General features: G+C 45.0%; 2 protein-coding genes across 3 annotated transcripts in view; one reads left to right on the forward strand and one right to left on the reverse strand.

Moving 5' to 3' along the window:
• Positions 1-1,569: 1,569 nt before the first annotated feature.
• POM121C (POM121 transmembrane nucleoporin C) lies at positions 1,570-24,213 on the forward strand. Of its 2 annotated transcripts, XR_009534625.1 has the most exons (14): positions 1,570-2,147; positions 3,089-3,304; positions 3,609-3,767; positions 5,377-5,457; positions 6,894-7,065; positions 15,348-15,439; positions 16,088-16,161; positions 16,809-16,933; positions 17,048-17,150; positions 17,399-17,575; positions 18,482-20,152; positions 21,296-21,418; positions 21,774-22,498; positions 22,677-24,213. XR_009534625.1 is itself a non-coding variant. In XM_060120124.1 (13 exons), exons 1-13 carry the CDS (start codon positions 1,579-1,581, stop codon positions 21,869-21,871), a joined length of 3,660 nt encoding a protein of 1,219 aa, XP_059976107.1. In that variant the 5' UTR covers positions 1,570-1,578; the 3' UTR covers positions 21,872-24,213. The 2 variants fall into 2 exon arrangements, 1 of the variants encoding a protein (XP_059976107.1); XM_060120124.1 differs by having other exon boundaries at positions 21,774-24,213.
• Positions 23,532-24,497, reverse strand: part of NSUN5 (NOP2/Sun RNA methyltransferase 5) — a 32,350-nt gene continuing 31,384 nt past the window's right edge. The window contains 1 exon segment of the mRNA XM_060120125.1: positions 23,532-24,495. Within this exon segment, the coding sequence (XP_059976108.1) occupies positions 24,452-24,495 (44 nt within the window). The 3' untranslated portion in view covers positions 23,532-24,451.

Below are 24,497 nucleotides of genomic sequence, written 5' to 3' on the forward strand. Positions count from 1 at the left end.
CAGGATCTTCATTCCTCGATGAGGGATCAAACCCAGCCCACGGCAGTGAAAGTGCGGAGTCCTAACCACTGGACTGCCAGGGAATTCCCAAGATATTTTTCTTAAGGAACACAGCCCATACCCTTTCCTTTTCGAATGAAGTTTGATATGAAATTACAGTATATTGAACAGATAGAAGCAGAATTGCCCTGGCAATGTGTTGGGGAAGAGAAGAACAGTTTGTTTTTCTCATCTCTCCCAGTTGCTCCAGAGGCATCTTTTTCTGAGCCTTTCCTATCTTTCCAACCTCCCTATTCCACCAAACATCCTAATCTCCAGCCATATCGAACTGTTTGCAGACTCTTGTGTCATACTCCTTTCCACCTCTGTGCTTCTGCAAAATCCTTCTTTATCTGCCCTGAACCTGCTTTAAGCCAGTTCTCTTAGCTCAAGTAGCACCTCCCAGCCCATCTTCCCCTTTATCATTCCTTCCCTTTTTGTGCCTCTGTTATCACAGTTACCACGATGAATTGTAACTTTCTATTTACACATCTTTCTTCCCTACTAAACTCAGGGCTTCTAGAGATCAGAGACCCTGTGTTTTCCCCCATTACTCTCTTTAATGTGTTTAGCAGTAATAGAATGAGTAAATCAATGAATGAATGGCCAAGGAAGCTGAGCTAGGCCAAAGCCTGAATTAGCAGACCACTAAGTTTTTTTAAAACAGTTTTATTAAGATATAATTCAAATACCATACAATTTCACAGGGTTGTGCAACAATCACCATAATCTAATTTTTAAACATTTTTGTCCCCGCCAAAAGTAAACTCTACCCTCCAGTAGTCACTCTCCATCCCCCGACGCCCAACACACTCCCCGGACCTAGACAAACACTAATCTACTTTCTCAGGCCACCAAACTTAACAAAGGTAAATTGATCACAAATCCTAAAAATCTACCCGATTCTGGAGCATAATGTGAAATTTCGTAGATAATTGCCCCCTGTTATCAATGTGTACTGCAGAAACGCAAACTTCTATTGCAGCTTCAGGTCTGATCTGCAGTTTATTAGACTATTAGGCAGTTTGATCGGGAATTTATTAGTACCAGATCCACATTTAATGAGGGTGGATAGTTTGGGTTGGTCTTGATTTTTACTATTGCTGTTGAAGTCAGCTCCCTTTAGCAGTTTATACTTTGGCAGAAAACTGAGTAACTGAAAAAACTCGCAGCCTCAGGTAGCAGTTGTGAAAGTGCCTGATGACAATCTCTTCTAGGGTGTTTAGGCCCCTAGAAAATAAGCATTACGTGAGTAGTCGCTTTCCAGAGCTTTTATTTCTAACGCGATTCTTCCAAGAGGCTCACCTCTGGATGGGTGCTGTGCGGGTGTAGACGCGGGACAAGAATCACAACTCGGCATTTAGCGAGGCGGCATTTTCTGAAATGGGTCGGGTCTAGCGCGTCGCCGGGCAGTAGCGTTTCCCTTCGCTGTCGCGCGTCCGAGTCGCGTGCGCAGTGACGCGGTCGGCGCGCGGTGACGCCACGCGCGGCGCGGTGCACGCTGGGATATTTAAGTCTTCTCCGCGGCGCGGAGCCGCGATGTCTCCGGCGGCTTCGGCGGCTGGAGGAGGCGACCGACGGCGGCCGTTAGCGAGTGTCAGGGACGGCCGGGGCCGGGGTTGGGGCTGCGGCGGGCCGGCCGGGTTGGTGCTTCTCGTCCTGTCGCTGCTCGGCCTCGTGCTGTACCTGGTGCCGGCGGCGGCTGCGCTGGCCTGGCTGGCTGTGGGGGCTACCGCGGCCTGGTGGGGACTGAGCCGCGAGCCCCGGGGTTCGCGCGCCTTCTCGCTGGTTCGGAACGCCAGGCGTCAGCGAACACTACTCCTCTCGCCTCCGGCCAAGTCGGCAGTAAATGGAAATCTTCTAGAGCCGCGGAGCCTGTTGGAAGGACCCGACCCCGCTGAACTGCTCCTCTTGGGCAGTTACCTGGGCAAGCCCGGCCCCCCGCAGCCTGCCCCCGCCCCGGACAGCAGGGACCTGCGGGAGAGGCCGGGCCGACGCCCACCCGCCCGCACCGCGCCGCCCGCTCAGTCGGCGCATCCCCGTGGTGTTCAAGTTCACCCCTTCCTCCCCACTCCTCTCCTCCGATCCTCTAGGAGGCCTTCCCACCGGTAAGATAACCCTGATCTTTCCCACACTCTCTGTCGACGGGCTTTGAATTGAGGACTTGACTTTCAAATCCGATTTTCTTTTTCATTAAGTCCAAAGTGGATTCTGTGTCGTTTTGCCATCTTAAACACCTTGATGCGTGTCAGTCGTCTCCTGCCCCCCTTTACCCTTTGGAATGAGATGTGATGCCACAGCTGTTCCCTTCCTTTTAATTCTTAAACCTGTCTGAATTTTCGTACAGTATAGATTTAGCAGAATACTTGATAAACCATTAAGTATCCCTACTTCTAGTGAAAATGTCTTTATCTTTCGAGTGTAGTCATAGAGTATGTTTTGTTAGATTTTTTTTCTTTGGACCACTAAGAGAAATTCTATGGTTAGCCGAGCTCAAAGAGGTGTTCCCAGGAAACACCTCTTTGATTGATAAAACTTGGTAGATAAAGATGATCCAATCAAAGAGTTTCATTTAGTCCCAATAGCTGAGTGATACAAGAGAATACAAAAATTTGGTGAAAATATTAGATTCTTGAAAAGTACATTTATTTGAGAAGATGAATGTTTAGGTGTTATTAGGTGTTAAAAATGTTTAACTTTGAGTGTATGTTACTGATGGATTAGCATAAAAGAATGAAGCATTCTTGAAAAGTTTCTCCCTACACATCCTAACACACACTTTTCTTCCATCGTAGTTTACTTGTGTGGGCAAGGTTTTCAATTTCCCTCTCAAATTGTTGAAGTTCATTGTAGGGACAGCTGTTAAGCAGCTGTCACTTTCTGCCCTTAGACGAAATGGGGGAAAGTTGCCATAAAAATACCGTGTGTTCTTTGTTGCTTAGAAAGAGGTTTCAACTCTCTGGAAAACATCGGAACCCACGTGGTTCTTTAGTCATTTAAATTTTCTGACATTCCTTTAAGCTTCTTTGGTATCTCCCATTCTTCACAGAGATTGTGGGACTTTATCACATCGGTTTGTAATAACACCTCGAAGAAGATATCCAATTCAACAGACCCAGTATTCCTTGCTGGGGGTACTTCCCACAGTGTGCTGGAGTGGTTACCACAAGAAGACTGTGCTCTCTGCTCGTAATTCCAAAATGGTGTGCAGCCCAGTGACAGTGAGGATTGCTCCTCCAGACAGCAAATTGACTCGTTCTCCGATGTGAGTATTGTCGTTGGAAGAATAGACTCCTGTTTGTCCACTTTATTCTTTGGTTATTCCTGTGACAAAGCAGAAAAAGAAGTAGCTGCTTATTTGAATGAGAAATCCCAAATTCTAGTAATTGAACCATCTTTTTGTTTTGTTTACCTTGGACTATAGCTTTAATTGCAAAGGGCAATTTCTGTGAGTGTATAAATTATACTTTTGCTTGTTGGTTAGCTTCTGATGTCCAGTGACTGAAGTCTGTGCTATGTGGCATGGTAATTAAAATATCCTGATGCTGGAATCTTATCTTTCACTGTAGACGAGAGCAAATTATCAACTCAACACTGTCCTCACCATCAATTAGTGCCCCAGACCCATGTGCAAAGGAGACCGTACTGAATGCCCTCAAAGAGAGGAAGAAAAGGACAGTGGAGGAGGAAGACCAAATATTTGCTGATGGCCAGGAAAATAAAAGAAGGTAACAGTCCCAACAGAGTAATAACAGACCTCTCGGGTGGGCTCCCGGGATTTGTTGAAATCTAGATCACTCTCCAAAAGATATAGAGGCAGCTCCAGTTTGTGACCCTTAGTAGGTCCTGTTCTTTGGCTTTCATGGAAGAGATTGGAAACAAGGGCTTTAATGCTATTCATTTCCTAAGACGCATGTTAGATAAATTTTGTAATTTACCTTTTCCATAAGTACTAGAGATACACCAATCACTATTAGCCATGTTAGCCTCATACTTTTGATACAAACGTGTTAAATTTTATTTTTGAGAGAGCATGCTTAAAGTCTTCCCCTCGCAGTCTCGTGTTGTTTAATTATTTGGGTAACCACCAGTTGCAGTATTGTGATTGTGCTGAGGGGAGTGCTTGGCAAAGAAGAGTGAGGACTAGGGTATGGTAGACTTATCAGTAATGACAGTAAAACCAATTTCATTATTTTGTTTTCAATAACTTAATGAAAATGGGTGTTAAGGCTTTAACAGGCTGCAAAGGAGTCAGTTAAGGAGTCCAGTCATTTTTCTAATTCAATAAATTGAGTACCCACTATGTGCCAGAGCCTATTCTAGGTACAGCGGAGAGAGCTTTGAATAAGACAGAGTCCTCATGGGACTTGTTTGAGGAAAAGAGACCAAAAAATAAGGATAATAAAATAAGCAAGATAATTATCAATTATAAGTGTATAGAGATAAAAAACAGAGTGATATAACAGAGGGTAATGAGAAGGGGGCTTCTTTATATAAGGTGGGCAAAGAAGTGCTCTCTGAGGAGACAGTGGACCCCACATGTAAAATCATTGGCCCCATTACCTAGAGAAGATTGTTCATATCCTGTAGGTTCAAAATTGGTCAGCTTTGATACTGTAGATGACAAAATTGAGTAGGGAAATGTTAATCAGTGCAAGTGTATGTATGTAACGGGAAGATCACATAATCATGACTAGAGATAGGATTGACGAGTGAGCAATTTGAGCTAATGTCAACTAGCTAAGTAGGAGTGGCAGGGGGTGGGGAGGTGTGGAGGTGGGAGAAGAAATAACTATTTTTATGGTGCAGATAGGTTTCTCATGTTCTGCAGGGTGGTAATTTTGCTTGACCCCAGTGAGCCTATAACTGAGGATTCTGTACTATCTTTCCCATGATGGGAATAAGCAGTGATTACGTGCACCATGCATAGGCCCTTCTTGTATGTGATATGTAAAGTTTTTCCTTAATAGACTTGCCAAATTAACCTCTAGAGCACTATAGGATGTGTGGGTTAATCCCTAAAGGGTTTTTTTTGTTTTCAGTTTGGGGATGGTAGGATGTTAAATTTGTGATTCTGACACTTTGGTGAGAAGTTAGCAAATAATTGATACACCTGAAGAGTTCAAAAGGTCTTGAAGTATTTTCATACTTTTCTTACTGCCTTACTCTTAGCATAAATTTACCTTTTGGAATCTTTGGAGCTGAAGCATCCCTCTTCTTGTCTAGCATGGAACCTATGCTCCATGGGAATAGTACAGGGTCCCAAGAATATGGGAATATGATTTAAGGGGAAAGAAAAGTAACTTCATTTAATTGAGAGTTTTTTGATTTGTCTAGGCGCCATGATAGCAGTGGGAGCGGACATTCAGCATTTGAGCCCCTGGTGGCCAATGGAGTCCCTGCTTCTTTTGTGCCTAAGTAAGTGAGAATCCATGGGTGAGATATAGACTGTTTGGAAAAAGGGAATCATCAGAGTTACTGTCCTGTAGACTTTCTTTGCTTTTTTGCATTGCTTTATTAGTTCAGGTTCAAATCTTTGAAGTCAGAGAGGAACATTTTGAGTAACTTGCCACAATAACTATCTTCTAATTCCTTTTAATATTTTTCATTAATATGGGTAAAACACACTAAGGCTAAGAGGGTTTATAAATATATTTAATAACCAGTTATATAAACAGATCACAAGGTTTGTGCAATGGATAAAATGCAACAATATGAAATTTAAGATAAATATTAAATCTCTACATTTGAGTTTAAATACATTTGAGGAGGAATTGGCTGGGAGGAAAAGTGGCTCAGAAATATGTGTGAAAAGCCTTGTGGTAACGTATATGCTTAGTTTGAGTCAGCAGTATGATATGGCTGCCAAAAAAGCTAATGTGCTCCTAGTCTGTGCTGATAGAAGGACAAAGACTAGAATGAGGCTGGTGAGTAGTAGTCTTGCTCCTCTTCGCTCTTCTCAGATTGTCTGTGGAGTGTGTTTGGTTTGCTGTACTACACTGTAAGGATGTACACAAACTGAAATTCATTCTGAGTGGAGCAGCTAAGATTTTATGGGGTGGTGGTGGGTAAGGCAGTTTTGAAGGGGTATGAATACTAGCCCAGAGGAGAATAATCTCAAGGAGAATAAGGAAATTTGGATAATGGTCTCCAAAATATGGAAGGACTGTCATGTGAAAAAAGAAAAACAATTTGCTCGGTTTGGCTCCAAATAGTATCCATGGGTGAAAGTTAGAGGAAATACATTTTCATCCAGTATAAGAATAAACTGGTCAGTGGTTGAGTATCATAACATGGGTTGGATGACTTATTCTACAGGAAAGATGTACAGGGAATTTCTGTTTCAGTTAGAAGCTGAGAAAAAATGGTTGGTTTCTCTTAACTCTGATTTTTTTAAAAAACAGTTTTATTGAGGTATAATTGGCGAATAATAAACTGCCTGTCTAAAGTGTACAATTTGATAAGTTTTGACTTGCATACACCTGTGAAACCATCACTACAGTCAAGATAATGAATGTAAACATCACCTCCAAAAGTTTCCCCATGCCCCTTAGTAATACCTCCCTCCATCCTGACCTCATCTCCAGGTATCTGCTGATCTGTTTTCTGTCACTGTAGATTAGTGTGCATTTTCTAGAATATTATATCAGTGGACTCATATATTTGATTTTTAAAATATTTGGCTTTCTCTTCCTGACTGTCAGATATATTTAGCCAAACTATTAATAATAAAATTAAGAGCATTATGCTCTTTTATTAAGTTTTTTTTTTAAGGAAGATTTTGTGTCCATGGACAAAGCCTTAAAAGAATGTCTTTAATAATACATCTAACTATCTTTTCCCCTTTTTATTAGGCCTGGGTCTCTGAAGAGAGGTCTCAATTCCCAGAGCTCAGATGATCACTTGAATAAGAGATCCCGTACCTCTTCTATGAGCTCCTTGACAAGCATGTACACAGGTGGCATCCCTAGCTCCAGCCGCAATGCCATTACCAGTTCTTACAGTTCTACTCGAGGTCTCTCTCAGGTACATTTGTCTTGCACTGTGGGAGAAATGGGTTCCTAGCATTAATTAATCGATCAGCCAGTGTTTACTACCTGGCAGTTACTACCTGGTTATCTGTAGATATCTTCTATCTGTCAGATATTGGGATTACCACTAACAGAAGGTACAAACCCTTGAGTGATAACTATAGACCAGTGGAACAGAATAGAAAGCCCAAAAAGTAAAGCAATCATATGTGGAAACCTGATACAAGACAAATGGGCAAAGGACGAATAATTCAGTAAATGATATTAATTTAATCAAAAGGTAGATTGAGTCCAGATTGCATTGGATCATAAAAGAAATTTATCCTATAGGCATTGAGAATTTAATGAAAGTTTTTAAAATAAGAAGTGGTTGTAATTCTTTTTTAGAAAGAGGATGTAGTATAGCCTGGGGAACAGAGCAAGCTCTGCTACCAGACAGATGTGGGTTCCAGTCTTGGCTCTGACACCTAGTAGCTCTGGGGCCTTGGGCAAGTAAATCACTTAAACTCTCTTTGTCTCATTTCTAAATCATTATTGTAAAGACTGAAGGTAGTGTTTGAAAAGTACCCATTACAGTGCCTGTTAATAAGTGGGTACCCAATATATAGTAGCTAGGAAAAAATGAAGCATATGTGGAGGAAGATTTTCGAGGGGAGAAAAATTTTGAGATAGGTTAATCAATCCAGAAGGCTCTTACAGTAATATAAATGAAAGATGAGTTTGATAGGTGAGGAATAGTATTTAATTTGCGTCTCTTATGAGTGAGTTTGAGCAGCTTTTCATATACAGTACTAGAGAAACATATTCCAAATTAACTAAAGATTTAAATGTAAAATAGAAACCATAAAAATAAATGTTTGCAAAAGCAGGCTTCTCAGAATTCCCTTGTGGTCCAGTGGTTAGGACTCGGCGCTTTCACTGCCCGGGGCCCTGGGTTGGATCCCTGGTGGGGAAACTTAGCTCTCACAAGCCATGCAACCTGCAGCAAAAAAAAAAAAAAAAAAAAAAAGGATGCTAGTGGGAGCATCAGTTGTTACAGTTCCCTAGAGGGCAGTGTGGCCATTGTTATTAGCATTAGAGATGCACATGCCCTTTGATCCAGCAGGTTTACTTTTAGGAATTAACCCTACACATATACTCAAAGACATATACAAGGATGTTGATTGTAGCATTATTTTTGCAGAAGCTTGGAAACAATGTAAACATACCTTTTTAAGGGGCTGGTTGAATGACTTACAGTATTTCCATAAGTTGAGATACTGTGTAACTGTTAAAAACAGTAAGGCAGCTTTAATAGGCACTGATGTGAATGAGCTCAAAATATTATATTTAAAAGGCATGGTGCAGAACTGTGTGTATAGTGTCCTCTATTCATGCTGCTGGTTTCCTTAATTTTTTGATGTGCATAGAATAATGTTGACAGGATATATTAGAAACTGTAATAACTATTGGATAGGAAGGAAACTTTTTACTGAATTCTTGTTGGAATTTGTAACATGTGCTACAATATTACCTTTCCTGGTTTCAGAATTTTTTTTAAGTATAGATAACTGTTAAGTAAAAATTCCCCTGTCCTGGCTATCTCAGTGTCCATCCCGTAGGTACCTATTGTGAACATTCCTACTATGTATGCAAACACAGATGATACACAAGATTTCTGGTCTGTTTAACGAAATGGAATCATAACATATATGGTTTTTCTGCATCTTTTTTTTTTGGCGGTACGCGGGCCTCTCACTGTTGCGGCCTCTCCAGTTGCGGAGCACAGGCTCTGGACGCGCAGGCTCAGCGGCCATGGCTCAGGGGCCCAGCCGCTCCGCGGCCATGTGGGATCCTCCCGGACCGGGGCACAAACCCGCGTCCCCTGCATCGGCAGGCGGACTTTCAACCACTGTGCCACCAGGGAAGCCCTCTGCATCTTTTTTAATCATTATATATTGCATAGCATTCCATGTCATGTTATCTATCTAATGGCTGTTTTAAAATTAGAGTATAATGTGCAGAAAAACAAATATAGATGTACAGCTCCATGTAACCACCACCCAGGTCAGGTAATAAATCATTTTCAACATGCAGAAGCCCCTCTCATACCCACTCACAGTCACTACTTCTTCCCTCCTTCCTTCCTGAATATTAGCATCATATATAGTTTTCCCTGTTCTTGAATTTTATATAAATGGAAACAGAATATGCTTTCTTCTGTGTTTGGCTTCTTTCATTCAACATTTTACTTGTGAGATTCATTCATGTTGTTGCATGTGGTCTAGGTCTTTCATTTTCATTGCTGAATACTGTTCCATTATATGAATATACCACAATTAATTTATCCATTCTACCATTGGACATTTGAGTTTCTAGCTGGGAGCTGTTATGCATAATGCTGCTATGGACATTCTTATATAAGTCTTTTTTTTTTAATTTAAGCATAGTTGATTTACAGTGTTGTGTTAATTACTGCTACACAGCAAAGTGATGATTATACATACATATACATCCTTTTTTAAAAAAATTCTTTTTTGTTATGGTTTATCATAGAATATTGAATATAGTTCTCTGTGCTATACAGTAGGACCTTGTTGTTTATCCATCCTGTATATAAAAGCTTCCATCTGCTCACCCCAACCTCCCACTCCATCCCTCCCCCAACCTCCTCCCCCTTGGCAACCACCAGTCTGTTCTCTGTTTGTGATTCTGTTTCTGTTTCATAGATAGGTTCATTTGTGTCATATTTTAGATTCCACATGTAAGTGGTATCATATGGTATTTGTCTTTCTGACTTCACTTAGTATGATAATCTCTAGTTGCATCCATGTTGCTGCAAATGGTATTATTTCGTTCTTTTTTATGGTTGAGTAGTGTTCCGTTGTATATATGTACCACATCTTCTTTATCCATTCATCTGTTGATGGACATTTAGGTTGTTTCCATGTTGTGGCTGTTGTGAATAGTGCTGCTTTGTATAAGTCTTTTTTTTTTCCCCTGTACTGCACAGTTTGTGGGATCTTAGTTTCCCGACCAGGAATCGAACCTGTGCTCCCTGCACTGGAAGCGCAGAGTCCTAACCACTGGACCACCAGTGGTCTAGGGTTGTTCCCTGTATAATTCTTTTTAAGGTGATGTTTCAGTTGATTCTCCTACCAGTGCAGTATGAGATTTTGTTGCTGTGTTTATACATCTTCACTAACACTTGGTGTTGCCTGTCTCTTTTAATTATCCATTCCAGTGACTATGAAGTAGTATTTCATTGTGGTCTTAATTTGTATTTCTCTGATTAATAATGAAATAGATGTATCAACTGTTCATTGGCCATTTGTATGTCCTTTTTTATGAAGGGCCTGTTCAAGTTTCTTGGCTCTTTTCTATTAGGTTGTCTGTCTTTTTCTTACTGATTTATGTAAGGTCTATATATTCTAGAATACAAGGTCTCTGTGAATTATATGTGTTGCAACAAGTAAGTATCCTACTCTGTGGCTCACCATTTCATTCTTTTCACTCTTTCACTTCTGGTTAGTGTATTTTGTGTACTGTTGAGGAAGTCTTTGCCTGCCTAAGGTCATGATGATATTCTCTTATGCTGCTACCTTCTAGAAGCTTTATTATTTTTCCTTTTTACATTTAGATCTATAATCCTCTTGAAGTTGATTTTTATGTATGATGTAAGGTAGGGATCAAAATTAGTATTTTTCCATCTAAGTATCTATTTGACTCAGCAACGTTTATTGAAAGGCCCGTCCTTTTCCTATTGCTCTGCAGCACCACCTTTGTCATAATTTGTGTCAGTATATCTGTAGATCCATTTCTGTTGATAGATTCTGTTTTGTTGCACTGGTCTGTTTTTCTGCCACATGCCACACAGTCTTTAGGTTTTGATATCTAGTAGAGTAAGTCATCCAACTTTCTCATTTCTCTCATTGCTCTTCAGAATTGTCTTGGATCTTGGCCCTTTGCATTTCTATATAATTTTATCATCCTGTCAATTTCCACATCAAAAAATTTGCTAAGATATTGATTGGGATTGCCTTTAATCTACCAATTATTTTGGAGAGAGTTGACGTTTACAATATTGAATCTTCCAGTCCATGCACACGGGGTAGTCTTCAGTTATTTACATCATCTTTAACTTATCTGTGCAGTGGTTTTACGTATTTTTTACTACATTTATTCCTAGGTACTTTTTTTTTTTTTTTTTTGCGGTACGCGGGCCTCTCACTGTTGTGGCCTCTCCCGTTGCGGAGCACAGGCTCTGGACGCGCAGGCTCAGCGGCCATGGCTCACGAGCCCAGCCGCTCCGCGGCATGTGGGATCTTCCCGGACCAGGGCACGAACCCGTGTCCCCTGCATTGGCAGGCAGACTCTCAACCACTGCGCCACCAGCGAAGCCCTAGGTACATGTTTTTGATGCTATTATAAATAGCATATTAGAAATTTGTTACTGATGTATAGTAATACAACTGATTTTTGTATTCAGAAAATTTGCTAAATTCTAAATATTCATCTGTATATTCTTTAGCATTTTTGTATGTACATCATGTTGTCTACAATAATAACAGTTTTTTCTTTCTTTTTAATTCTAGTATTTTTTTTCTTTTTAGTTTTTTAGAAATTAATTTTTAAAATTTATTTATTTTTGGCTGTGTTGGGTCTTTGGGATTCCAACCAAAAGCCTAAGGTGTATATTAGGGCCCCTCTACTTTGGAAAGCCCTGAATTCCAGTCTTTGTCTTCCCAGCCCTACAGGGCTGCCAACAGCTTTTCTCAGCCTCTCAACTGCAGCTTTTACTTTTGGAATGAGCAGTCGCCCTGAGGCTCCTCACTGCTGGCTCCTCTTTGTCTTACCTCCACAGTGTCTCACTGCCTCGGTAGCTCTCCATACTACCATACCTTCAAACGTATGTATTTTGGGCTTCGCTGGTGGCGCAGTGGTTGAGAGGCCGCCTGCCGACGCAGGGGACACAGGTTCGTGCCCCGGTCTGGGAAGATCCCACATGCCGCGGAGCGGCTAGGCCCGAGCCATGGCTGCTGAGCCTGCGCGTCTGGAGCCTGTGCTCCGCAACGGGAGAGGCCACAACAGTGAGAGGCCCATGTACCGCAAAAAAACAAAACAAAACAAAAAAACATGTATTTTATATTTTCTTCAGAGTTTTTTATTTGTCCTTCACAGCAGGGTTGGTCTGAAACAACGTAGTCATTATGTAATAACCTACAATAGAAAAGAATCTGAAAAAGAATGTATACAGTGTGTATAACTGAATCACTTTGCTATACACCTGAAACATTATAAATCAACTATATATCAATAAAAACTAAATAAATGGTGCTTATGCATTAAAAAAAAACAAACAAAAAAACCAAACAGGGCTTTCCTGGTGGCGCAGTGGTTGAGAGTCCGCCTGCCGATGCAGGGGACACAGGTTCGTGCCCCGGTCCGGGAAGATCCCACATGCCGTGGAGCGGCTGGGCCCGTGAGCCATGGCCGCTGAGCCTGCGCGTCCAGAGCCTGTGCTCTGCAACGGGAGAGGCCACAACAGTGAGAGGCCCACGTACCGCAAAAAAAAAACAACAAACAAACCCATAGCCTGAAACATGGTCAGATTTTGTTTTAAAGCACCCTCACCCCTGGTAGAGCCTGTGACCTACGGCAAGTAATATACTCACTGACACTAATAGCTTCTGGGTGTTTTTTTGTAAGTAGTTACCAGTCCCCTGTTTGTGTGTGATATTTGAATCTATAATGCTCTCAGAAGGAGAAGTTCTAGAACGGAGAGCATAGTGTACTTTTAATTTTGATCATAATTATCTTTGAAATGGTCCATGGCATGAGTTATTTTAAATTATCAGGAAAGTAAGGAAGTCTTTGGAAGCGGAGATTAGAGTAATATGAAAGTTCTTTATGTTGAAACTTCTCTTTCAAAGAAATGTGTACTGAAGCAGTAAACATCCCCAGTAGTCAATAGAGATGACAGCCCTTCTATTTGGTGCAAGTGGTAGTAGAGATATTTGACTTAATTGTATTTTTCCAGAGGAGCAGTAGTATATACCCAACCCACAGCTGCCCAAACTAGTTCTAGCTTTGATATTATAAAATCACTGCAAATATTAGACTGGTGCCAATTAGAGAAAGTGAACTGTCCTTAGATCTCGTTGTGCATGACATTGATATCTTCATAAGTCTTATATAAGACTTGTCATTTTCCAAAGTAGGAATAGTAACCCTGGCCTTCAAAACCTCAAAACCCCAAAACCCTAGCTTGCATTTCTGACCCTATCCCTTATTATTCCTTTACATATATACCCTATATTTAAGTCAAAGCAGTGTATTTGTTATCTTGTAAGAGCACCTAATTCCTTCCTGCTTTGTTTCCTTTTCTTGTTCTGTTCTCCATCCGGAATCATGTGTCCATCCTACTGCAAGCCTATAAAGTTTGTCTTTCTTCAGGTGTTTTTGTCAGATTATGAAGGACCATCACAAATGTCACCTTCATCCTTTATTATTCTTCTAACCGAACTCTGCATAATCTTTATCTGCTTGGACTCCTTTTAGAGACTTCGTTCATCTCTTGTCTGTTATAGTCAATTTGTGTACCGCCCTGTCTCTTTTCTAGATTGTAAATTTCTTGATGGGAATGGTCTTGCTTATCCTTGTAGTCTTTGTAAAGTATAAAGGATAGTACCTTTATGAAGTAGGAACTTGACAAAAATTGAATTACAGTGCAGAACTAAATTGACTGCTGTCAATAGATTGACTGTTTCTTTTTATGACTTGCCTTGGTATAGCCTTTGCCCACTTTTCATTTGATATGTTTATTATGTTTATATGGAATTGCAAGACTTTCATTTTTACATGTTAAGGATATTAACTTATCACTTTAGTTGAATATATCTACCTTTTAGTTTTGTTTCTAGTTATGTTTTTGTTTCATTTTGGAGTGTTTTTGTTTCCTGTCCACATACATTTTATTTCTAGTTTATGGAAACGTTACTGTGGTTGAAAATTCAGATGGTACAGAGTATATAGTAAAGTCTCCTTCCCACATGGAGACATTTTTATTTAGAGAGGTTCTTAGTTGTCCTATGACAGTCTGTCAGTTTTCTTTCCTTTGTTTCTGGAATAGAAAGTCTTTTCCCTACCCCAAATTATTTAAGAGCTCATTTGGTTTTTTTAAATAGTTCTTTATGACACCTGGATTGTGTGTGTGTGTATAGTCTATGAAGTAGAGATAGAACATTTTCCTCCTAATTGTTGAACCAGGTTGTCTTCCATTCTGGCTAAAGGTTAGAATCACCTTTGGCACATTGTTAAAAATACAGGTGTGAGGCCTAAGCATTTGTTGTTTTTTCAGATGGCTGTCCTTTCTCGTTATTTACCTGAGCATAACATAAAAAACTATTATTGATTTCAGCTTTTTTCTCAAGCTCATTCTGAGTCTTGGTTTCCTGACATTAGTCTTATGGAACTATTCTACTGCTTTACCATCTGTCTTTGATTTAAAACCCTCTTTACCTTTTTAAAATTTTTATTAAGTATTGTTGCCTCCCTGTTTGTGCTTATATGATGCAATTTTACTAAGTAAGAAATCACTAGAAGCTTCTCGATAGGAAAAATGCCTATGGTGATAGTTCAGTATCTTTGTAAATAGGCCAGAGACAGTGAACCTATTTGCAGAGAGCTTGCTCTTTGTCAAGTACTTTGCTGCTAGGCCCCTTCGAAGGAGGCAGAGATGAAAACAGACTACCTTTGCTATCAGGGGACTCCACTTGGTGAAGAGACAGATGCATGGATCATTATAACGATAAATACCATTGATGCTGCAAAAGTCATAGATGTCATGATCGTATATTTAAAAAAAATAAAGTTAATAAAGTAAAACTGAAAATTTAATGAGAGCAAAACTAAATTAGTTTATTAGCTTATCTTCATTGGAACAGTTTAATTTACTTTTATCATTTCCACAGACAATATAGAGTAAACGTGTATGCACATCATAGCTCTAAACCATTACTGAATGTGACAGTCCACTTTTTAATATACGCCAAAAGTACATTCATTCCTTCTACATTTATTAGTTAGCATTCCATTAGTTTTTCAGACTTTTTCTCCTGTAGTTAATACTGGCAATTGACTTTCTTTTCAGGAGCCTTCCTTCACAAAGAAATATTTTTTTAGTTACCTAAAAGGAGATTTTATATGCAGTGATGAATAGAACCACAACATTATATTGAAGGTCAGATGATAAACTATCAACTAGGGTCAATCATGTTACTTGTGTTTGACTTTTAGCTGTGGAAGAGGAGTGGACCCAGTTCATCTCCCTTCTCTAGCCCAGCCTCATCCCGCTCCCAGACACCAGAGCGGCCAGCAAAGAAAATAAGGTAATCCATTATTGTTTGCTGTATAGGTTACTGAGAGGTCAGGCAAAGAGGGACATTTACTTGGCTCTTAGGCTTTCTGCAACTCTGATTTGGAGGATCAAAGAAATTAACATCTAGAGGACAGTGAAGTGCCCGCCTGAATCGCTCTCATCTCTTACAGTTCTTTTGTACCAACTGTAGAGGCCTCTGGCTCTCTTCCTCACACCGTAGCGTGAGTGACGGGGGTGCAAGAGTAGAGGCCACACAGAATAGAATGAACAGAGTGAATGATGTCATCGGGCAGCGGACTTCATGTTTTTGACTCCAGCTGACCTTCTAGGTACCTACAGTCAAGTTGAATGTCATTCTGTTAGGGATCAGATCTGTGACTAGAACTTTCAGGGACTTGGTGGGTTGTAAGTAAGGTTTTGAAGATCACTGATTTGTGCTTGTTGTAAGACAAAGGTTTCTCCTTGGTTTCCATGAACTGCCTCCATTCTTTTCTGTTGGAATTTTCTTTTGACTTCTTTTATTTTTTGTCCTGGCATACTGAGGTCTTATATCATGGTTGTTCTAGACCCCTTGGTAGGTAAGCAGGTACAAGAAGTTATCCAGTACTTTTTGTCAGCAAGTCTTTCTTAAACTTAATTCTGCCTTTTCCTCCTACAGAGAAGAGGAGCTTTCTCATCATTCTAGTTCTTCAACTCCATTGGTAACAGACAAGGAGTCCCAGGGAGAAAAGGGTAAGTTGATGAATGCACTAGAGTGGCTTTTGGTGGTGGAAGTGTTGAGCATTGCCTTGTGAAGGGCCTGTTAGATACAGAGATAGGAGTTTCTGTCCTTCAGAAATTTATAGTCAGGTAAGGGAGAAAGGTGACACAGACAGGTACAGTATAACGTGTGGTAACAGTGGGCTACAGATAATGTGACCAATCCAGGTAATTATTGTCCAGCAAGCAGTTGTATACCTGCATTTGGAGCAATTCTGCCTTTATATCCTCTTGACTATATAATCTTTTTTTTTTTTTTTTTTTTTTGGGGGGTACGCGGGCCTCTCACTGTTGTGGCCTGTCCCGTTGCGGAGCACAGGCTTCGGACGTGCAGGCTCAGCGGCCATGGCTCACGGGCCCAGCCGCTCCATGGCATGTGGGATCCTCCCAGACTGGGGCACGAACCCGTGTCCCCCGTATCGGCAGGCGGACTCCCAACCACTGCGCCACCAGGGAAGCCCTTGACTATATAATCTTGCAGACACCATCCAAGAGCCCAAATCATGGAAGATCGAATCTTTCAGAGATACCCATTGAAAACTCAATGTTAAAAACGGGATAGACAAACCTATCCATTTCTGGCACTGAGGAGGAAGAAAACAAGTCTTTCTTTTTTTTAGTTGCAGATAAAACCACATGGAAGAAACAGAACTCGTGGAGTTCCCCATCAACACCTGGCAGCTCTGGGCAGCGTAAACGGAAGGTTCAGTTGCTGCCCTCCAGGCGAGGGGACCAGCTGACCTTGGTATGGTCTTGTCCATCTACCTCTGCCCACCCCAGCTTAACTCTGTCTTAGGAAGGCTAAATATAGGATTCTTCCAGTTTCTCCTGATTGACAACTTCTTTTTCTCTTTGGTAGCCTCCACCTCCCCAGCTTGGTTATTCAATCACTGCTGAAGACTTAGACTTGGAAAAGAAAGCTTCTTTACAGTGGTTTAACAAGGTCTTGGAGGATAAGACTGGTAAGGAATGTAGATCAGTTTCACACCCCAGAGAGGGTTTGTTTCCTTTGGTTTTATTTTGGTCTTTCTCATCTGGGAAGTCCATTTGGGTCCTCAGTGGAATCTGGAGAACAGTGAGCATTGAGACTGAAGGGAAGCCTTTCTAAATGAGTTGTACTGAGGCCCTGAACTCCCCGTGCTCCATGATATGCCACTGGAAAGAATTCTCAAACAAGGGAGGACAATGTCATCTTCTCTTTCTTCCCTAGATACTGCCTCAAACTCTGTCACTGAGAACCCACCTACCAGTCAGTCTTCTTTCACTTTTACCCTGCCTGCTGCTGGGACTGCTTCATCCCCAACCTCCCTCCCAGCCCCAAGCACTAACCCACTGTTGGAGAGCTTGAAGAAGATGCAGAATTCCCCAGGCCTACCATCCCTCCCCGGTGAGTGGGAGAGCTTACTTTGGAGCACGTAATGACATCAGCCTTTGTTTAGGTGGAAGTAAAAGCACCATGCCCATCAGTTGCTGGAAATTGCTGTAAAGGTTGAACCTATTCTAACTTCCCAAACCTGAGCTGGTGCAAGCTTAAGAGCTTTAGAAATCTGTAATCAGGACATTTTAGGGAAGGGCTGCAACACTTAAAGCTGGGGAAGGCAGCTTAGCTTTGGTAGTCAAATAGCTCTTGATTTGAAACCCAGTCCCTTAGCTGCTCTGAGCCTTGTTGTCTTCATCTGTAAAATAAGAACAGTGCTCACCTCATGAGGTGTCCCTGAAGTGTAAACGGTCACATGGTTAAGGTGTCTTGTCACATGCTTGCTAGACCGCAGGCACAAGGTAATAGGCTTCCAAGGACCTGCTGGCTGTTCCAGCCCCTTGCCTTCTTGGCACTGCATATATACACACTCCTCTACTGCAGTTTATCATAGTGTAGAATATATTAGGTATTCAGCCTCTCCCAGGGCTCATGGGCAGAGACCATCTCATTCATGGTCATATGCTCTGTACTTAGCGCCTGGTGGGTGAATGTAATATAGTACATCTTTGTTAGATGAATAAGGTATATCTACATAATTAATTGGACTTGAGTTCAGGTAATTGGATTTTTCTTAGTTTCTACACATTTAACTTCCAACTGGACCAAGTTTTATCCTCTTCTATGTTTCTTATGACCTGTGAAGGGTAGAAATTATGAACACTTCCTTGACTTTCAGGAATGAAAAGTTTAAAGGCCTGTGATATAGATTTGCTCATAATTGTTGACTGTTGAATCCCTAGCACTGTGCTAGGCATTGAACACTGCATCATGTTTGAGATATTCCAAATTCACTTTCTCTACTCTTCTTCCCAGAATCTGCTGGCGTGGCAACCACTGTGGCCCATTCGCCTCCGAAGACACCCAGCCCTCTGGCCCCTCTGGGCTCTTCAGAGTCAGCACCCCTTCCAGGCACCTCCTCAGACTCCAAATCCACCACTGCTTTCTTGGAGCTGACCCCTGCTTCTTCCCCAGGACCAGTCACTGACGCCAAGTCGCCTCCAGACCCTCAGGCTGAGACATCTGCCAAATCGCAAGCCCCGTCCGCCCCATCTCCCAGCCCCAAGCAGAGTATTCTGTTTGGAATGCTGAGCACCCCTCCTGCTGACCCTCCTGCCTCTGCGGCCCCTGCTGTGTCTTCAGCATCTCCCATGTTCAAGCCCATTTTTGTGGTCCCACCTAAAAGTGAGAATGAGGGCCCCTTGCCCTCTAGCCCTTCCAAGGTCACAGCCGCGGCATCTTCCAGCTCAGCCGTCCCCATGACGACCAGCAGCCCACCCCTCACTTTCAAGCCTATCTTTAGCAACATGGGGCCACCTGCATCTGTGCCCATGTTAACTCCTTTCTCCTTCAAGCAAACAGCTACTCCAGCCACTACCGCGAGCGCCCCTCTCTTCAGCGGCCAGGCTGGCACCACCTCTGCAGTGGTGTCCATGACCACAGCCAGCACCTCCGCAGACTCTGCTCCGAAGCCCGCCTTCAGCTTCGGTGTGTGCACCGTGACCAGCACCCTGAGCAGTGCGACTAGCACCACCGCTTCCGCCTCCCAGCCCTTCCTCTTTGGGACTCCCCCTGCTTCCGGTGCCAGCTTCACCCCAGCTGTGGGCCCCATATTCCAATTTGGCAAGCCCCCCGCCATGCCCGCTTCCACAGCAGTTGCCACCTTTGGCCAGTCCCTTCCCAGTGCCGCCCAGACCGCCCCCAGCAGCAGCAGCAGCGGCGGCAGCAGCACGGCCAGCTTTAGTGGCTTCGGCAGCACCCTCACCGCCTCAGCCCCAGTCAGCAGCAGCCAGCTCACGCTGACGTTCAGTAGCGCCACCGCCCCAGCGTTCAACATTCCCTTCGGCTCGAGCGCCAAGCCGCCTCCCCCGTCCTACCCAGGAGCCAACCCCCAGCCCGCCTTCGGGGCTGCGGAGGGGCAGCAGCAGGGGCCTGCCAAGTCGGCCCTCGTCCCCAGCTTCGGCAGCTCTTTCACTTTCGGAAACTCTGCAGCCCCGGCCCCAAGTGCGGCTCCAGCGCCAGCCCCGGCCCAGCCAGCCTTTGGTGGCACCGCGCAGTCGGCCTTCAGTGGTCTGAAGGCCACGGCCTCTGCCTTTGGCACCCCTGCCAGCACCCAGCCAGCCTTTGGCGGCACCACAGCTGCCTTCTCCTTCGGTGCAGCCACCACCTCTGGCTTTGGAGCTACAACCCAGACCGCCAGCAGTGGGACCAGTAGCTCAGTGTTCGGCAGCACGACACCGTCGCCCTTCACATTTGGCGGACCGGCAGCCCCAGCCGGTGGCGGGGGCTTTGGGATCGGTGCGGCCACCCCAGGCACCAGCTCTGCCTCTGGAGCGTTCGGCTTTGGAGCAGGACAGAGTGGGACCACTGGCAGCACGACCCCTTTCGGGGGAGGCTTGAGTCAGAACAGCTCAGGCGCGCCCAGCCAGAGCACACCCTTTGCCTTCAACGTGGCCAGCACGCCGGACAGCAAACCTGTGTTTGGAGGTAAGGTCAGGAGTTGACTTGGTCTGCTGTGCAGCGTCTGCTCTTGTGGAGCTTTACGTTGTGGTAGTGAAGAAACAGGTATTGAATGTGTAAATAGCGTGTCAGGTAGCAATAAATGTCTTGATAAAAGTATGTGATTAATGACTGTGGAGGAATGCCTTTCTGAGGAAGTAACAAATTTAACCTCCAAGACTGTGGCAAGAAGAGTTTGGGGTGTGGCTGGGGGGAGATGTGTGTGAGGGCACCACAGGACCTGTTGAAAGTGGTCGCTTTGGAGCTGGGGAGAAGATGGAATGGGATCGCAGGCAGCTTTGAGGCTGGAAAAGCGTGCTTGTGAAGTTACAGTGAGGCCAGTCGGCACCGTTCTTCTTCCCCAGTGACGTTCAGTTATGAGATACAGACCTAAAATAAGTGGTAGCCGGCAAGGCCCGCCTGTTGCAAGGCGGTGGCCCGGAGGTCCTCTGAGGCTGAGGAAAAGCAGGAGCCGGAGTTGCTGCGGTGGCGAGCGGGGAGCCAGTGCAGTGCCTGCAGGGGAGGTGGGAGTGGGGGGAGAGACGGGGGCGAGGCCGGGCCCCAGGAAGCCAGAAAGATGCCCACCCCAGCCCAGCCCCCCCACCCTGGGACGAGGAAGAGCTGGGAGAGCAGGCGGCCCTCCCCGCGGGACAGCAGCAATCAGTGAGGGCGGGGTGTTTGCTGGCGGCTGAGTCCCAGTGGGCCCTGGGGGGAGATCAGGGGACCCACCGGGTGGAGGGGAGGAGACCGGTGAACACGGAGAAGAGGCATAACGCTTCCAGTCCTGGTGGAAGGGAGGTAACCCGGTCAGGCTAGAGGTGGCGGTCCACTGATGGTCCTCTGCTGCTGTGTCTGGTGGCCAAGGGAATGCAGAAGCCCTATGCCGTAGGTGGTCAGAAGGCAACCTGAGGGGCTTGTCTCCACTGCGGCACAGCTGTTAGCAGGCTGGGAGGCCCACCTGGGGCAACACGTGTTAAGGCCTCCTTCCAGCGGGCTGAATGGGAGCTAAGGGGTCCTGCGGGGAAGGCCCTGCCAGGAGCAGACCTCCCCACTAGGCTCATTACCCTCTGCTTTGAGGCCCTCTGCTCACCGGCCTGGTCTCTACAGTTCTCTGCTGTCTCTTCATTCTAGGCACCTCCACACCCGCCTTTGGTCAGAACACCCCTGCCCCTGGGGTGGGCGCATCAGGCAGCAGCCTCTCCTTTGGGGCATCCTCAACACCCGCCCAAGGCTTTGTCGGAGTTGGACCTTTCGGTAAGCGGCCAGTCTCCTTGTTGCCAGTGTGACCTGCGTGTCTCCTCTCTGAAGATGGGGTGGGGTGGGCTGGCAGCTCCAGCTCTCCGAGGCCTGTCTGGGAGTCCAGCACAAGCCAGGTTTGGAGTTGAGCAGCGGAGATGAGGAGGAGCCAGACTGCTGGGACGCCAGGTAAAAATGCCTTCCTGGGCCTTGCTCCCAGCCTATCTGTGGTCTTGGGATTTTGCCTTTTTAATAAGCCCTCCCCTGGAAGAATTGCTAGAGCTTGGCAAGGCTTTCTCCCAGCACCCGGTGTTCTTTAGAGACTGCTCTCAGGTAGCAGCTACCCTGATGAGATCTTGTTGAATCTTTCCAGGATCGGCGGCCCCCTCCTTTTCCATTGGTGCGGGATCCAAGACCCCAGGGGCTCGACAGCGACTGCAGGCCCGAAGGCAGCACACCCGCAAGAAATAGCCTTTGCCCCTGCCCCCCCACACCCCCGCCACCCTTGCCCAAATCTGGACCTCAGCACCTGCTAGGAAGAGCCTCTGACCCTTCCAGTTCCATAACACAGACCTGCCCCAGACCTCTGGCTTCGGCCACCAGGGAGGTGGTAGCAGCCCCAGGGGCTGTTTCCCTCTTCCAGGAAGCAAAAGCCTCAGGCCTCTCGAGCTAGAAGGGGGAGGCAGGATGTGGCAGGGCAGAAGCCTATTACTACCTTACTTGAACAGTTCCACTGGTGAGGCTGGAGAGAACTAAAGAAACATCTGTACATATCGTCTGCTGCCTTCCCTGACTCTCGTTTAGTGTATGAGCTTGGTCAGGCGGCCTCCCTTCCCGCCTTTTTCCTGAGAGCCAACTTTTTTTTTTTTTTTTTTTTTGCGGTTCACGGGCCTTTCACTGTTGTGGCCTCTCCTGTTGCGGAGCACAGGCTCCGGACGCGGGCTCAGCGGCCATGGCTCACGGGCCCAGCCACTCAGCGGCATGTGGGATCTTCCCGGACCGGGGCATGAACCCGTGTCCCCTGCATCGGCAGACGGACTCTCAACCACTGTGCCACCAGGGAAGCCCCTGAGAGCCATCTTTGCCGGAGGGCAGCAGGTAGAGCCCTCACCCACTTGCATCTCTGATACGCATTTGACGGGATTGGGGGATGGATTATCCCTAAAACTTTACCTTGCTTGGCTTGGCTATAAAAAGTGGTTCTCCCCCTCTGGTCCCATTAGGGGACTCTGTTTCCCCATTTTTTGCTGCTTCATCCCTTACTGGTTCCTTGCAGGATCGATTCCATTTAAAATGATCCTGCCTCTAGCTTTGCCTTCGGAGACCCCAGTGGGCGCTGCTCCTGCTGTTCCACTTCCTCCTGCCAAGTCCGAGCCGGTGTTTCATCCCCGACACTCTGCCAGTTTGGCCCCTAAAAGCTTGGTGGCTCAAGACTGTTAGCCTGGCAGACCCAGTGGTGATACCTTCCCCAGGAGAGGGAAGCTCCTGGAGCAGGCAGGACGCCCCCACTGCTTTCAGCTGCCTCCTCGCCCACCGTCCCGTTGGCCTCACTGGGCTCGTCTGCCTCTCCGGGATTGTATGTCTAAAGCCTTGTCCTGTGTTATTTTGTCTGATGCTCACGTCTGTTGCTCTTTGAATCGAGTTTGGAGGAAGAACTGAATTGTATGAGTGGCGGCATGTTGGTAGTGCCGGACTTTAACTGTTTCTCAAGTTCCTGGGGCCTCGCTAATTGAATGTGGAAAGTAGCACCACTTTACGGCTACAAGTGCCGAGTCTTGAATTTTCAAATGGTGTTTTGACTTTAAGGGCTGGCAGCCCAAGGAGGATGGGTCTGAGGGGAAGCAAAGGCCTTTTCCCTCTGCTGTTTCTTTCCCACCTGCCTAACTTCACTGTAGGCTAGGTCACTTGTAGTACATATTAGAAACCCTAAATTAATGAACTGCAGTTTAAAATTGTGTCTTACTTCCTCCACCCCTTCCTTCCTTCTTCCTTGGCTCCAAAACCACATACCCCAGGCCCAAAAGCCTTGCTGCCATGCCCATCCTCTTTGGGAGAAGTATGAATGCGTGTGTCTAAATTAAAAGGAAAAATATTTAAACATTTTTTAACAAAATAAAAATTTATTTTTGTATTTAAGCTAAATTGCCTTTTAAATTCCTTCAAGCTTGGTTCATTGAGGTGGTTAAGTATAAATGCTATTGACTAGAAATTTAGCTGTATAGTTAAGTTATGCCTGTGTGAAGAAGAGGCTCAAATGCTGTCCCAGGCAGCTTTCCTGAGGGACTAGAGCTCCTTCCGGAAACACAAAATGTAACTCTTATTTTCTAATGTGATGTAGATGTAACTAGTCCCCCTCCCCTTGGTGAATGAGGGTGAATGTTGTGTGGCAGGGGACTGCGCCTCCCCAGCCCCAAGGAGAGCTGTTAGTACTTAACTGTTGTGTGTGGAGCTGAGCAGGGACCGGAGCCTCAGACACCTGCTAGGATTGGAGGGGGGTGGGGCGCGGGTCTAGAAATCAAGCTTCTGCCTATACCTTACATAAGGTAGCCCCTCTCAGCTTAGTACTCGCAGCTAGTTTACCTCAGTTCCACAGGCAGGACAGTTGATCCAGGAGCCCCCTGAAGCGGGCGTCCTGGCGCAGCCTGAGCGTGAGTGCGGGTGTGGACGCATACGTGCACTGGACAGGGACGGGAGGCTGGGACTTTCCATTACAAATAAAGACTGAATTCCTGTGAGTCTAGTTGGAATTTTTAGTATGAACGTGAGATTGTTCTCCTTGCTTATGTTATTAAAAAAAACTGTGATCTATCGTAGACCATGTCCTGCCTTTTATTTATGTGGGAAGCAGTGCGTCTCACCAGCAAGAACAGAGTCCAGGGAAGGGACCCACAGCACAGGGATATCTGCTCTTTCCAGATGGAGAAACGGGGTTACCGGTTTTCCTCCTCCAGCCATGAAAAGAGCCTTTGCAAACAAAACTGCTGCCTGGGGCCGAGGGCCCGAGACTAAGCTTGAGAGGAGGATCTGAGGGGTCAAGGCTCTAAGCACCTGCTACATGCCAGGCTGTGAGCTGGGGGCAGCTGTTGCTTTCGCCACC

The sequence above is a fragment of the Mesoplodon densirostris genome, chromosome 16, assembly GCF_025265405.1.
Source record: "Mesoplodon densirostris isolate mMesDen1 chromosome 16, mMesDen1 primary haplotype, whole genome shotgun sequence".
Classification (NCBI taxonomy): domain Eukaryota; kingdom Metazoa; phylum Chordata; class Mammalia; order Artiodactyla; family Ziphiidae; genus Mesoplodon; species Mesoplodon densirostris.